Source organism: Calypte anna, chromosome 2 (genome assembly GCF_003957555.1).
Source record: "Calypte anna isolate BGI_N300 chromosome 2, bCalAnn1_v1.p, whole genome shotgun sequence".
Classification (NCBI taxonomy): Eukaryota; Metazoa; Chordata; class Aves; order Apodiformes; family Trochilidae; genus Calypte; species Calypte anna.
This window is the reverse complement of record NC_044245.1, coordinates 24,296,545-24,313,229: the sequence shown is the minus strand read 5'-3', so window position 1 is coordinate 24,313,229 and position 16,685 is coordinate 24,296,545. Positions and strand designations below refer to the sequence as shown.

At 39.1% G+C, this 16,685-nt stretch overlaps 1 protein-coding gene across 1 annotated transcript in view; it reads left to right on the top strand.

Annotated features, from left to right (window-relative positions):
- CALCR (calcitonin receptor) overlaps positions 1-16,685 on the top strand; it is a 125,675-nt gene that overhangs the window by 67,139 nt on the left and 41,851 nt on the right. The window contains exons 3-5 of the mRNA XM_008494146.2: positions 4,869-5,022; positions 8,036-8,146; positions 16,074-16,186. Coding sequence (XP_008492368.1) covers positions 4,869-5,022; positions 8,036-8,146; positions 16,074-16,186 — 378 coding nt within the window. The remainder of the gene's footprint in view (positions 1-4,868; positions 5,023-8,035; positions 8,147-16,073; positions 16,187-16,685) is intronic.

Here is a 16,685-nt window from a genome sequence, read left to right as displayed (position 1 = left end):
CTTCCTAGCACATTTGTGATAAAGAAGAAATTATTTTTATTTCTTATGTTTACTGAGTACCATGCACTAATGACCTTCCTAGGGCATCACAGTCATTTCTTTTTCTGTCCTAATGTTAGCAGCAGTGAAAAGTAGTTCAAATATAATCAAGGTAGGAGAGGGGCTCTGCAAGCAGTCTAAGTCATGCTGAGCTCTTGTGCAAATGTATTGGAGGACAAGAGTTTAGGGACCCATAAAGTGGTCCTTACACACAGCAGTTTTTAAAGAAACCTACCAAGTGAGTGCTTGAGCTCTTGAAATCAGTGACAAATGGAGCATCCAGAATTTGAAATATATTTTGACTGCTCAAACAACAAATGTTGCAGAATCATTGTATTTAATGGAAGGAGATAAAAATCAGAAGGGACAGAAAGCTGCAAATGCCTTGTTTTCCTAAATGTCACATATAGTTAACAGTTACTGTCTTCAAGCTCCTTGGTGGTAGAAGAAAAATATTTGGGAATGCTTGTCATCATGTCCAATATTTTGTGAAAGGAAAAGAAAAAGGAACTTTATGTTTATTTACATGGATTGTCTCTTGCAGAAATGGGCGCAGTCTTGCACAGGTGTGTATCTTACAGAAACCAGGGCACTATTTGTTCTTTTTGATAGTTTAATAATGAAGATGAATTGCTTTCTCTAGATTCCTTTATTATTTCTAGGAGTAAAGTGAACTTCAGCATTCCCAGCAGCCTGTTTTTCCTCATTGTCATGATAATTCATTTTCTTGTAACAGTAATTTGTCACGTGGTAGCTTGGTGGTCGTATGTATGACGTCATTTACTTGGACTTTTAGGAGTGACATCATGTGTACGGCTGCTAAACTGCTGCATGGGACATCACTTAACCAGTTTTCTTCTGAAGAAATCATACCAATAACTCTCAGGCTACGAACACATCTTGATTATTAAGTTGTGAATTATTGATTTCTCTCTTTAATAAAGAATATTTCTAAATGAATAAGGCATTCCTTCATTGCATCAATATCACCTATGTTTCCATCTGAAGTAACTGATGGATGGATGGGAAGGGTTTTTAACATGCAGTAATGGATGAATGAACATTCATAATTTCTCAATACCATAGGAAGTAAACAGGTGAAAAATATTTAATCTTGGCTTTTTTTTTTGTGATGAAAACATGTTTTAAAATTTAATCCCTAGAATACCTGGATATAATTATGAAAATATAATAGCAGAGGTGATTCCTAATCATTAATTCATTGAGAGCACACACATACACACACACACACACACACATGGATTTGTGGGATATTCCTAGGCTCTCCTGTGCTACACACCAAACTTTTGCCCCATGTAGCCATGCCCAGGCATCTGCTACCTCTGGTAAGAGAATAATGACACAGATATTTCTTTCTGCCTTGTTTACCCTTTCCTGACCTCTACAGTAAGCACAAGAAGAATGGAATAATAATATCCAACCTCACTAACTGTACCAAGATTTTTATTCAACTGAGCCCCAGGAATATGTATCTGGATCATTAGCCCACTGAACTGACTTGGGGGAGATCAGGCTTTAGGTTCCAAGTCCAAAAGTGGTGGACATGAGATTCTCCTATGCACAGTAGACAACACCAGGACTGCAAACAGAGGTGTAAATGCTCAGCCTCCAGCAAGCCACCAAATTTATTTTGCATTAGTCTGCTGCAGTGCTCATCTGATTTAAAGAGAGAAAGACATATTTGTGGTTCAAAATTCTATGGCCAGTTTTTCAAATCTAGGCAAACAGAAATAAGTAATAGCAGTCAAAGGGAAGATTACATTTAAAGGACATATCACAGATGAACATCAGTAATATACCTGAGTATAAACTCTCTATTTGATTCCACACACAAATTATTTAATTGCATCAAAAGCACCTGGGAAGATTTCTGTGCAATTAACTTTGAAAATCTGAGTCTTCGTGTATTCTAATAATAAAACAAACAAAATTTAAGTTTCAGCTGTAATCTAATATTATTATTTCAGTCTTTATCCAAACTCAATTTAGATTTACCATGGACCATTAAGTGACTGCCACTGATGAATTTCCCTTGAACTTTAGTGGCAAAGTCTCTTCCACATTTTTAATATCTCTGAATGAATCCCTGGCTCAAATGTGAGCAGTAGAACTTTGGAGGACAATTTAATCTGAGCCCTGGTTGCCTTGCTCAGAGGCAGTAGCATGGCAGACCTCCTGGTTACATGGTGAAGGCCTTCAAATGATTTTGTGCACAATCTAACCCAAGAATTTTATCCTCTCTGCCACCACAGGCAGTGCCTGCCTCCAAGTATAAAAGTATTCTTATTGACCTGTACCCAACAAGAGATGACTTCTTCAGGAACTAGGTTAGTCCCTTACACACTAAGAGCTATGAAATTAACCTTTAAAACTAAAGTGGCTCCGCTCTGAATAAAATCTTAGCTCCCAAGACTGTCATCCCTCACCACAGACTGATATATCACCAGTTATAAGGTGCAGGTAGAGGATTCCTTTTCTAAAGGCATTTCTTACCTTTAGCTTCAGTTTATGTTTCTGACCTGTGCAATCTTCCAGGAGTCGTCTGTTCTTTTAAAAAAAAAAGTGGTGCGTAAAAGAAGATACAAAAGAAGTGAGAATAGGGGAAAGACGTTCCAAAGCACTGAATACTTTCTGTGGTTTCTATCTCTGTAGTTGGCATTTGCTAATTATTTCGTGTCTGTGTTGCACTTTTTTCTGTACAGATAAAGCAAATGCAACTGCAACAGTATTTATGGCCAGCACCGCCAGTGTGTCTGGTCTCTGTCAATTTGAAATTATTTTGATCTTCCTTGGTCAAACAGATGTGAAGAACAGATCATCTCGTTCCCAGAAGAGAACAAAAATGAAATAAATGCCTTGTTTCAGGGGAAGGAAACTTGGTGATGTTTTCCAAGCATAAACAGATGGCTATGCTTTCAAAACATGAGCGTGTTTCCAAACTGGTCTGGAGTAATAGAGGACTCATTGAGAACAGAGGTGTTGCCATGGAAGGCTCAGTAGCTTTTTTTGACAATACCATTTTTGCTGTCTTGAAAGCAAAGGTATTATTGAAAATAATAAAGAAAAAAAAAAAGCATAATTTTTTTATGAATCAGTGAGACCTGTGGCAACAATGTGGACAAAAAGCACTCAGACAATCATGAGGAGATCTGAAGAACCTTATCAGCACTTTTCCTACACTTCTTGCTGGATTTAAGATATTGCTTGTTTGGTTTTTAAATGAACCTCATGGGCTTCAGCTACTCCTTTTAATCCTTTCATAAATGAGGGATCTGTGGTATGTTTGGTTTAGCTTCTGTATTTCCTGTTCTGGCTTTCTGGATGCTTAATTTTTCACTTGGATTGCCAGATGAAATATTCCAAATGGCATCACTGTCCATGTAGCTCTATGTTTATGTGTGTATGTATATATAGACATAAAATTTATATGAAGTTGTATCTGCCAGAAAACATCTTCCTTCGTATTCACTCCTTTCTATTTCAAGAATTTGTTTAAGTACAATGAGATAAAGTGTTCTGCAGTCTTCAGACAATATCTATATACAATTGAAAATTAAAATGTTAGCATCAAAGTAGCAAAAAGATAATTTGATATATGGGTATAAAATGAATAAACTGGCACAGAAGTATCAGAATTAAGTAATGCTTTTTTTTTTTCCCAAACATACTGTGGTTTTGCTGTGTTTTACCAAGGTGTTTTAGCTGTGCAAACAGAAAAGAAAGTAATGTATTAATGTGATGCAGTTGCTTGTGATGTGCAATAAAAAAAAAATAAAGAAGCAACAATTTAAGAAATAAGCTGGTATTTGAACTTTCAAACCTGTCATGCTTTCAGTCTGAATAACTACAAATACATGCTTCAGGATCTGCTAAAGTCTCATCCTAAGTTTTGAATCACCATTTAAATTACTCTGTAGGTGTTTGGTGGGTGTAGGCTTTATTATGGTTTAGTATAGGGAAGTACAGGGCCATTCATAAAATGAAAAGTGCCACATTAACATTGCTTTTACCTGGGAAGCAGAGGAACTAATCCTTGCAGAACAGAATTAACAAAAGCTCCACATTCTTATTGCTGCCCTGGCTCACAGACCTGGCCTGTGCATCAGAAAAGTGGGTGGGTGGGTGGCTGGCTGGGGGGTGGATGCATGGATGGATGGAAAGAAAAAAAGCTATCTTATCTCTCTATGTGAGATTTTTACCTTCCAAAGAAAAGGTTTGTTCCTTTTACCCTTCAGACTGATCAGAAGGGGAGAAGTCAGAAGATGCCTCTTGATCAAACTGTGTTGTTCAGACTTTAGGGTTACATTGCTTAGGTACTTAACTAGGAGCTAAGGCCAGGTAGAGAGGTTTAAATTCTCTGTCCTATACTTCTCTGACCTTAATGGCTGAAGGAGTCCAAAGTAGATGGCATAAAACATGAAAAAATCAGTTTTGAGACTGTGGCACTGAGGCACTTTGAGCAATCTGGAGTGAATTCAGCACAAGAGAGTGGAAGTAGATGTGTGCAACTTTGGGAAGATACAAAATTTTTTGTAGATAATTAAAGTAAATAAAAAGATTTAAAAGACTTTATAAAATATTTAATGGTCCTTCCTTTTGCCAAGAAAAATGGCCTGTTTAAGATCCTGTGTTTGTAGTGAGGTAAACTTGTAAAAATTCAGCATTTAATTTGCAAGCAATATAAGGCCCATCATAATGCTAAACACATGCAAATAAAATGCCTTTGAATAATGCATAACAGAGATTTCTCTTTTATTTTATCCTCCTGGCTTATTCACTTGTACTAACAGTTTTTCCTTTCTGTACAGAGAATGGCTCCAAGTCTTTCTTCTACTGTAAATTATACTGATCCTACATTAGAGCCTGTAGTAACTGAAAATTCAGTCATACGACAGAAGATCATAGATTCACAGTTCAAATGCTACGAGAGGATGAACAAAGCTCCTCCGTATAAGAAAAAAGGTAAAAAAGATTTTTTTTTTAAATATTGTAATATTGCCATGCTCGCTTATGTATCTATAAAGAAACATTTTCTTTGTATACTAACCCATAGTCTTCCCTGGGGTGCAGTTTCCTTCCCATGAGCAGTAATCAAATTCACAGTTACTCAGGATCCTCATAAGTGCAAAGAAAGGAAAAAGTCTGAAACAAGCCCAGGGAATGAACTCCTTCCTCCTCTTTCATATAGTACTTCCATTATCTACATTTCTGGCTCAGTGCTTTGCTGATTGAATATCTCATGTTCTTGCTTGAGGAATGGCATTCTCCACAACCTTTCATCCAGCTCACAAAAAGACCTGATTGTGAATGGTGGTCTCTTAAATATAAATGCAATTCTGTTTGCCTTGATCACTATTCCATTTTTCTGTCATTTGTGTATTGACTGATAGCTGCCATGTTCTGTACCAACACAAATGATCCAGGTATTCCATATTCAACAGTGACACTAGCAAAAAGAGGTTTTTAAACGATGCATCTTTATTGAATCTGAGGCACACATGAAGATTAATAAAAAGGGAAATTACAGATAATAGTGGTGCTACGCTGGAACAGTACAAATGAAGAAACATTTCTTCTTGGGATTGCGGGTAATTTTTTTCTCACTGGAAATAGGGTAGAAGTTACAAGGAGACTAGAAAAAATAAACTGGAGGTATTGTGGGGTTTTATTCAAGTAAAGAACAGAGATAGAGAAGACAGAGTTTAAACAGAAAATATATTTTTAAGTTATGATAGAAACAATGAACTTCATAGATGGGTGCAGATAATGTGGGATTTTTTGCAAAATGAGAACAAAGACATTTCTACTGGTCTTTACCAGAAAGATTTTACTAAATTCTGTAGGAGAAAAATAGTTAGATGTTAAGATACTTAGGTCTTGATGCAGAAATGTTTTGGAATTCCCATCTGCTTAAAATAGGTTTTCATTCGGACCAATAGTGGAGAAAACTCACAAATATTTAAACAAGGTTATGGGACAGAAAGCATCCTGTTTCAGATATAAGCAAGCCTTCAGTTTCTGGGATTGAGGGAGAAGTAACTGTCTGGTCAGATAACTCTTAGTCCCCAGTTCCTTAAAAATGTAATTTTTGCATCCACTGATAGTTCCACTGGATTCACCTTTCTTCTGCACCTTGTTCATGTGGTTGCAAAGGGCTGCAAAGGTTGCAAAGGGCTGAAGTGTTTTCCCAGCATGAATTCCATTAATGATACATATTAATTCCTCATTATCTTCTCAAGGACAGCATTGTCCCAGGAAGGCAGCAACTCTCAGCCATGAGCCAAGCACAGCCACCCCTGCATTCCTTTGACTGGCACCTGGAATTAAGTGATGCCATTGGGGACATTCACAGCAACGTGCACTTACGTCTTTTATAACCCAGGTTGAACATAAAGGGTGACTGAGGAATGGTGCCAACACTAATGAATTTGTATTTGCAACTGACTTAAAAGATCCCCACCAGCTCTTCAACATTTACACTTCTTAAAGAGTTGGAAGAAGACAAGGGTCTAAGTCTCTTGGCTGCAAGTGTCCTTCAGATACAAGCTCAAGTTGCACAAATGTTCTACTCTTCTTTTTCTTTGACATTACAAAATGATTCCTAGAAGCCTTTCAGAAATATCTTAAAACTAGAGAACATGAGAATGCCTGAAGGAAAGGTAACAGACTGCTGATAACGTCTGGATAATTAAGTAAATGAGCAGCATTAGCACACTTGAGTTGACAGTGGAAAAATAGATGCGCATAAAATCATAGCTAATGAAGACAAAGTGTTCATAAAAGTATCTTTTTTTGTGAGACATCTAATCTGGAAAAAAATAATTGGACAAGTTTTATGCTTTAAATTTTTAATCTGCAACTATTTTGACTTTAAAACAGTTACTGGTGCAAATTCGAACAATTCAGATGACTTCTTAGAGCGTGGAAGCTTCAGTAAGAATGCCTATCTGTGGATAATTTCAAAAGTACCAGAAGAAATTAGCTGCCCATATTATATTAAATTTAAATGGCTATTAGGTTCCTTACATATGATTACTTCAGAAACAACCCACATGCTCATAGCAGAAATTCTGAAACTCTGTTTGGACCAGAGCAAGAGGCAAGATGTATCTTCTCACTGTATTTCCCTGTAACCTGTTAGACATGATAATACCTTTTCCTCAACACAGATTGATTTTCAGTGGAAAATAATTAACAAGTATAGGGGTTTTCTTAATGTATTACCTGAATAAATCCACCAATGAGTCAGGAAAACAGCAAGCAGCCTTCCAGTGCAGTTTCTGTGGACCACAGTATGTGACATCACTGTGACAGGGATCAAAAATGAGCTTTGTTCTGCCCCCCCAGCATGGGCAGCATTTCTGGGGCTGGGACTGCTACCTTCCCAGAAGGGGCATGATGGGGACAGGATCACAGCACCCCTACCCAGACAACATCAGCAGGCAGCATTTCCTGGTACAGATTAGTCTTGCACCTCACTTCACTGCTCTGTAGTTATCTGACTGATCTCTAGTGCTGAGCAACACAGCAGCCTTGCATGGACCTGTAGCTGGATGTCCCTGCAAGCCCTTCCTACATTTACATTTTAATGACTTGGTTTTCAGACGTGCTGAACAGCAGCAGAAGGTGAAATGAAAAGTAGATGTCTGTAAGGTCTTTGGATAACTGAGGGCTCCCTTAGGGTCTCCATCATAGCCAAAAGTGGAAGGGAGATCAAGAAGAAGAGTTTGTAGGATCAGACCCCACATTCAAAGTTCACAAAAAAACACCACTTTTCAGTAAAACTGATAACAGTAACATCAGGTCAGTAACACCAAGTATGTTGCAGCACCTGAACTCCAGTCAAAGTGTTGGAATAAAAGGGTCCTTTATTGCAAAAACCCAATTGTCTGCAGACAGCAATATCCCTTGGGAGGGCAGAAGAGGTTCAGGAATGACTGTGTGAGTGAAATTCTTCATTTCTCTTAATGTCCAGGTCTGTTCTGCAACCGAACCTGGGATGGCTGGTTGTGCTGGGATGACACACCTGCTGGAAGAATTGCTGCTCAGAATTGTCCAGATTATTTTCCAGACTTTGATCCAACTGGTACAGTATTTCTTTTTATCATCTTACCTTTCAAAGGAAGTCTTTGAAACTTGCATAAGATTAAGTGGAAAGATGTCTCCAGTGGGATGTTTGCAACACTGTGGAATCACAGTGAGTTTGGCTAAAAATAAAGTATATCAAGTTTTTGGTTGTGTAGTTTATATATTTTTATTTGTAAAATATTTTACATGTATTTATGTAAATGTAATCCATGGATTTAGGGAAGCTGGTTTATGAAAATACTAACTGTTAGAATATAAAATACTTTTAGCACCTCATTTTAAGTTTCTAAAATGAAGAAAAAAGCATATGAGCATGAAATATGTATCAGCATGTTCTTTGTTCAGTTTTTATTAGAATACATCATTTTATGGAAGAAAATGAGATGGTTGAATGTTCTTTCAGTCTCCTGGTTTCAGTTATTCATTGAATTCTTCATACAAATACTAGCAACCTTGCAGGCTAAGAGAAGTAATTCAAGAACATTTAAAAGGACAAATGAAATGAAAAATCAAGAATGGAATTATGCCTAAATAGATATGAAGATGTACATATATATATATGTGTATATATATATTTTTTTTTTTAATTCAACTTAGAGTATTGTTTGAAGAAGGACAGAGTTGTGTGTCCCATGGTCAGGACATACTGCCCATAGGAAGTGTTTGATGCCATCATATGCTAAATCCAGCACAGCCCCAGTGTACCAAGTGCAGTTAAGAGCTTTGAAAGTAAATATAGGGGAGGCTATATAAGTCTAAAAATTTTCAAAAAGGCTAAACCAAAATATGTGTGGCCAGCTGGAAAGTAAGGAACCACTGTTTAGCTGTAAATTAATTATCCAGTACCATTAGCTAAAACTATTGGTGCTGTTGAGATTGATGCTTGAGTTTCCAGGTAAACTGGATCAGATCCAGCATGCATTTTGTTGAATGCCATTTGCAGTAGCAGCCAGACTGATCAATATTTCTGTTCTTTACAAATCAAGCTATCCCTGATTAGAGAATTCACCCAGCAAGTGGGAAATTTACAGTCTGAGGGCATTCAAACCTGCATCCTAACTTATATAGAGGTACCTCCCCCTTTCCAATGGAAGCAGGCTTTGGACGGGACAGATTGAAGGACTTGCATGCCCACAAAGTGAGCTCATATGGCAGTGTGACTGTCCCCCTCTTGTGGGAATGCTGTGAGACCTACCCCACAAATCTTTACAGCGGTTTACATCCCTGAGACACAACAGGCACTGAATCACGTCTTGCTTATTGTGACCTTTTTCTGCTTTCTAATACACTTCGTCTTGACCTCTTTTCTGTAGTGTCATAAGTTTTCAAGGATTATTGCAGCACAGCCACCTTCATGGCATGGGTAATCTTTGGAGAAAAGGGTGGATCAGGCTGAGGAGATGAGACCCTCAGCTGGAGGGGTGCCTTTGACTTAGGTCTTCTTTTCTGTGGACAAGACTTTCAACCATTAGGCTATTTCAAAACAGGTGCTAAAGGATGTTAAAAGAATTAGCCAAACTTTGTTCCCATTCAGAAGTTCCCATGTTCAGGAAAGAGCTTGTGCCTCTGGATCCTGAGGTTGCACAAGCCTTTTGCTACATGCATATTAGAGGTGCCTCTTGGATGGGGTCTGGGCTTTCTTCCTTGGCCCACATTTTGCTCATGATATACTCCCCATGTGGCAAAAGCCCTTTAATGAATAGGGCAGCTTACTACAAGGCTTATGCTTCTCCTGCTTCTGTGGTTTCCTTTGAAAAAAAATGTGGCACTAACAGTCCTAGTTTATATATACTGCGTGCTCTGTTCAGCTAATGCCTGATAAAGTGGGTGGTGGGCAATCCTGTCAGAATTCTCTGCAGGGCTCGAGGTCCTTGTCCCTTGGAGCATGGGGCTATGACAAAGCCACTCTTCTGATCACTCCCAAGCCACTTATTCTCACATTTTCCACTTGCCCACTCATCTCCAGTGACTTGTTCTGAACTAATTGCTCTGCTACAACAGCAGAGTTCAAAGTAAGGCTTGAAGCTATTCATGGAGAAGCATCTCACTCTCCTTATTAATGCTGATTAATGCCAAGGTCTGTGGCTCATATGGCTGATTGCAAATCACTCCCAAATGTAGAGATGCATGCTGCAGAGTCTGGCCCACAGTGTGCACATCCTGTGGTTACTCTTTCTGCCAGCTTGCAGATCTGGGAATTTTTTTAGTATTCCTGTGCTCTGTTCTCCTCCAGTAATTAATTTCCTGCTATTGTCCCTGCTGTCCTGTTTAGGAACAATACCTGTGGTCTCCTGGACTCAGGATTTTTTCCCTCTGAACATCTCTCTTTTCCTTGTTAGCACCTCTCTGGCATCCTGGTCAGTTGACACTGTTTTCCTGGCTCCCTTGCAGGTTCTGGCTGAGTCAAAGCCACTTTCCTACTGTAGCTGTTGACTTCCTCAGCATGTGTTACAGCTGCAGCATAAAAACAGTGGGCAGCCAACCTTTGCTTTACAGGTGGCTGATTGTCACACTGGGACTTAATAAAGAAGTAGGGAGACAAGAAATTGAGGAGGTGACTAGAAGTTTTTCAACTGCTAATGGAAGTGGCTACCACTTAGTGGTGGCCAAAAGCACATGTTCAGCTATTCTGAGAAGTCTGTCAGGTTTTGCTTCACAGGTCATTATTTCCTTTGGTAACTCCTGCCTGTTGAACAAAATACAGCTAGATTTTCTGCTGAGAAACAGAAAATTCATCGCAAAGAACAAGGATGTTACAAGAAAAAAACTGCAGTACCTCTCAGATTTCCTTCCCATGAAGTGTCTGATCCCAAACCACCTCAGCATGTATTTTAGGCATGCAATTAACCCTATGGACTTTTGAAACCAGTATTTCACATTGTGCTGTTTTGGGCTGTATTGAGATCTACAGAACCACTTAGCCATCAGCTTACTGATTGCTAAGTTACTTTTATTTGAGGTCATCTGTAGCTTTGAGTCCTGGAAAAAAAATTATGTCATACAGCTTTCTTTTTGAGCTTTGGTGCTTATGTTACTCATAACTGAGAAAGTGAAACATTATCAGTCAGCACAGGATCAGATCCTCATCCTATCTGCACCTGTGGGTGCTGTATACCAGCTCTGAACCCCCAGTGATATTAAGTATCAATGACAAGAAGAAATTACTAGAGTATGTTAGAAATCAAATCAATAAAATCATATTCTGGAGAAGAGAACCCAAAAACAAAATGAAAAATATGCTCAGTGCTCTTTGTGTTTGTTCATACTATATAGAATGTCTGTTCCACTAGCTCATACTATATAGAAATCTATGTTCTGAAAGAAAAAAGGACCACTGTGATAATCTAGTCTGTTCAGTTAGCCGGGGCTTCCCACATTTCTTTTTCCACCTGGGGAAACTCTAGTCTATGAAAAGAAATGAGGATCTTAAAGCTAACAGACAAACAGAAACCCCTCTCTACAAGCTGTGGCAGCTTTGCCCTTTTCAATAAACAACTGGGGCCTCTTATACCAGTCTCTTTCTCACAATGACCATCATGCACAATGTGATAATGCATAAAACCAAATCAACTGCTTTAACTGCAATGACAGCAGGAAATTCATTGTGTCATCTACTCCTTACGGTGATGCTCTGAGAGGGGTTGAGTTTATACTCCCCTATTCAGGCAACGCGCAATTTCTCTTGTATTTTATATTCATATTTTATCCACATTAATACTTGGTGTAATCCATTCGACATGGTTCCAGGTCGCACTGAAATTGCTAGAAATTGGACTTGATAGGAATGTAATTCATACTGGCAATATTCTTGCTAATAAAAAACTAGGAAATATACTGTGGATGTAATGCCCTTCTAGCAAGGCAGATTTACTGGGGGCAGCAGGAGGAGAAGATTGCTCTGTGCTGTCCAGGGGCTCTTCAGTTTGTGGCAGGAGAGAGTTTCTTACACTCCCTGAAGGTGTGTTTGGTCAGGATTGATTTGGTGCATCTATAACAAATGGAGCTGAATGTTCAAGTTATGCTGTGGCAGCCATACCTTTTCATTTGGCTTTTGCTCCCTTTCCTCTCCAGCAAAGAGCAGTGCTTAACAGCAGTAGCCACCTCAGCAGGAAATGAGCCAGGCCCAACTTCACCATCCAAGACTGTGTTTAGCAAAACTCCACTCAGTTCTTCACTTTGTTGGGTTTCTTGTCTTTGTTTCCATTTTGTAAACCAGTTGCTCATAACTCTTCATGTGTCTCCAAGAGAAAAGTTTCTAGAAGTGCAATTTGGAAACAGATCCATATATAAGCAATTACCTCAGAGGGTGATCAATATGTTGTCACCTCTCATGGCTGAGGAGCATGGAAGTGCAGACCTTGCCTTCCTGCTCTGACACTGATGAGAGGGACTGAACTTCCCTGGCCCTGGAGGGTGGGTCACAGCAACAGAATTTGCCCTATTTGTGTTCTGGCAGCTTGCTTCTTGTGCTGTACTGTCATCTCAGAATTGCTTTGTCTTTTTTACAAAATATCTTTAGATATGAGATATGAGGATGAATGCCTAATACATGAGAAGGGGGGACAGGGCAAATAGCTCTTGCAAACCTTTTTGGATTTACCAGCTGTGACATCTGTGCTCACATGGGACTGGATTTGAGGGACGCAGCTTTCTCCCATCTGGCAAAAGGGACAAAGCATTCAGCTGAGTAGGTTGCTAAGCTGACACAATCAGTCCTTGCAGATTAGAAATCATGGCCTTCCACAAACAGGAGAAGGAAAGAGACCTGGGTCACAGCAGCAGCTGGAGATCTTTCCATCTCCCTGGCTCCTGGCAGGAAAGCCACTTCTCTGGGCATCCCTTAATTCAAGCACCATCCCAGCCCTGGTCTCCTCTCCTGGGTATCCATCATGTCCTCCTTCCCACCCGGCTCTGTGGCTCAGCAGGGCTTGTGCCGGTGCTCACAGTGGGCAAGGAGCAGCATCCTCATTTGACAGGGACCTTGATGGAGCACCCTGAGCAGCACACCCAGGATGGGCCTGGGAGAGACCTTCCCTTGCTCCCACAAAATGCAAATTTCCTGGGTCTGGATAAAAAAGACAGCTCTGAATTTCTGCTGGTCCTATATGCTGTCCTGGAGTGATATCATGTAGACAGTGATAATTAAAACAAATCTGAGCTCTTTGTCCAGCTGTTTCTTTTACCTTGAACCTTCTGTGTATTTCTGTCCTGCTTCTTAGCAAGCTTGACAACTTGATTTTAAAAATCAATTCTTATCCCAAAATAGCACAATATTACTCTACTATACTGATTTCAGCTCTGCTGACTTGGGAATTCTGATGATAGTGATAATTCTTCACGTATTAGGACACTGGAATTGAAGTTTTCTAGGATCTTTGTATTATATCCGATGATTTTTTCATTTTTTAAAAGTTTTCTTCTAGAGTAAATCAAATGTGCTACATCAGCTATTCCTTCCTCTGCAAAGCTAAGCACTTCACAGATCTATCCAAACAATGGTGAATAATCCAATGTCTCGTATGTGCTGAGTAGGCACTTGAACAGAGGAAAACTCTTTCTACTCAAGCTTATAACTCAGCAACAAATAAAAAATTTATGTTGATTCTTTTAATATATACCAGCTATGGAGTTGCTTAATCATAAAAAACTGATTGATAGAACTATGATATTTGTTCCAGAGTTAATGGACTAAGGTATTTATTACATATAAATGACTGATTTGTTTTTATGAAAATAAGACTCATAAACCATTAGTAGTAGTACAAACAATATCACATGCAAAATCTCTTATTGTTTACTGGGATGGACAGCAGGGAGGCTGCTCCCCCAGTCCCATCTTCTGACAACATCAGAGCAAGAAATCCATGGTTCATGGCCAAACTTGGGTCAGTTGTGTTTGTCTGGCTTCAAGTAGAAGTATGAGGTAACAGGTTTGTTTCTAACTTAGAGAGGCCACATTAAACTTCATCAGAGTGCCTACCTAGGCACTGAAGTACAGAGATGATAGATGATGGTACCATTATACACGATAGCATATCAACAAAAGCCATGTGCTTTGCAGAGTGCGTGGGGTAGTAGGTGTGATATTTGTACACTGTGTTCTGTGGTAGCATAAACATTAATCTTTTGTCTGTGACTGAAAACTTTTTCCAGCTCTAGACAATATCTGGCAGGGAGTACAATGGGAACACTGCTGCGCAGGCAGCCTGAGATTATCTCCTAGCTGCAGTGATGAGAGGCTGAGATAACACATACTGTTCCTCTTGGTGTTGTTGATGCATGTATTGATTCTCAACAAGTCCCCGAAAACAATTTCTTGAAGCTGACAGTAATTTTGAAAATACGCTGTGTTTTGGGTTTTCTTGTTGGGTTTTGTTTTGTTTTGCTTTGTTTTGTTTTGCTTTGCAGTGTCACTATACAAAGAGTATTTCTAATAAGAGGAAGCCAGCTCAGTCTATCCAATCCGGAACCTGCCAATATGATCAGTTGCTTTCTTTAGGGTGTATAGAGGGCATATGAATCTTCCAAATTAACAGAATCATTAATTGTGAGAGATGATTAAGGAAAGTAAATGCAAATATAGACAACAAAAAAAGGAAAATATGTATGTTCAGTTGGTATTTGACTCTGTTATAGTGCATTGACTGGAAATGCTGATAATCAGTGTATAAGCAAATAAAATTATAAAGCTATATAGGCAAATTATAGGCATTATAAAGAATAGGCAAATGGGAGATAATTCATAAACATCTGTGTCACTATCTATTAAAATATCAAATAGCTTCAGTTTCTGATCTTATCCAGCCTTTGTTACTCAGGCAAACTTTCCAGTGACTGCTGTACGGCCAATGCTTGAGGGAAGGCCAAAGAGACTGGTCCAAGACTTGGCAGGTGATAGGGAGTGAGTGTCTGCACCTCAGTGTCCAGGGTTTCCCAGACAGAAATGTGAGTGTGGCAGAGAGGACACAGGCACAGCACACATCAGTGGCTCCAGGCATCCCTCCCAGCTGTACAGTGCTGAAGCCCCAACCCTTCTGTCCCTCTGCCACAGGAAAAAGGACTCATGTGAAGGAGCACGAGCCTGGAGAGTGATCTATTCAGTGCAGCATTCAGGAAGGATGCCAGAGCCACCTGCAGTGCAGGAACTGGCACCAGAAACACATGGAAAGGCCAAACACACATCAGATTATTTAAACACAGAACCCTGCATCCATTTTAAATTAAACTGGACACTTGGAACCTGTGCCAAAAAGGTGTTGAGACCCCTTTTCCCAGTGCCTGCGTGCTTTACAGATTCTGAAGACAGAGAGCAGTGCTCCTGCTCACATCTCTCAGGGTTTAGCTGCCAAAGAGGCTGGGCAGGAATGTGCTGGGTTTGGCTGGGATCAAGTCTTACGACAAGGACTCTTCCACCCCTCCCCGTAAACACGTGGCTGGCTTTGGGACTGTCACCATCTCCAGCATCTCCATTGTGGTTATGGACTGCTCACTGCCCTTTCTCTACCCAGCATTTTAAAATAATTATTGCTCTTGATACCTGAAACCCAGCACACTTGCTTCAGGTTTGGTGTCAGGGTCTGATGTTACCTTCTCTTCCATAAACAATTTCCGATAGCCTCTTTAGAGGTATTATTATTACATAAATCATTGTATCTGACAGAAGGCCAGGTATATATACTCTAAGGCATTCATTCAAGATAAAAAGAGATAGATAAATTACAAGTGCAATATCAGATAAATCTCTGAGAAAAAAGCAAAATAGATAAATGTCTACACAGACAAATGTATATTAATTGCAGAAGTAGAAAATCCTTTCGATTTTGTTACACAGGCATTTTATTTCCAAAATTAGAAAATGCTGATAGATTTTTAGAAATGTGTAATATGCATACAATAAAATAAATATTACTGCATTTTGTCATCAGAGAGGGCTTCAAAATATTGTGATGAAACTGGGAACTGGTTCCGCCATCCTGAGAGCAACCGAACTTGGTCCAACTATACCCTGTGCAACTCTTTCACCTCTGAAAAACTGAAGGTATGGTACAGCCAAATTGTCAGTCATTGGAAATGGTTTTGGGCTGGGCTAGCAGTGAGACATATATGAGAGAGATCAGAATAGTCTTTAATTTTTAGTTTTATTTGTGGCATAAGAATTCATAGTACTATCCTTGTGATTTTAGCTGATTACAATTACTTGATGAGTTCTCAGACCTAAATAAAAGTTTTTTATGGGTTGAATAATTTAGTAGCAATTCATGTGACAAGTTTTGCACTATTTTTTCAAATGCATTTTTTGATTCCTATGATTTTCTCTGGTTGTCCAAAAATGATCCTTTACAATGTCAGTTTTGCTTTCTGTAACAAGTATTTTCCAACCTGTTGATGTAAGTTAAAATATTTTTCTTAAGCAAAGAATATCACCCTCTACCCACTCCATTTGGTCTGAACACATTTAATTTTAACATCTGACTGAAGTCATTGAGATTATTTACAATAATGAATTAAGCAATTGCATCAATTTTTCCAAAATCAAG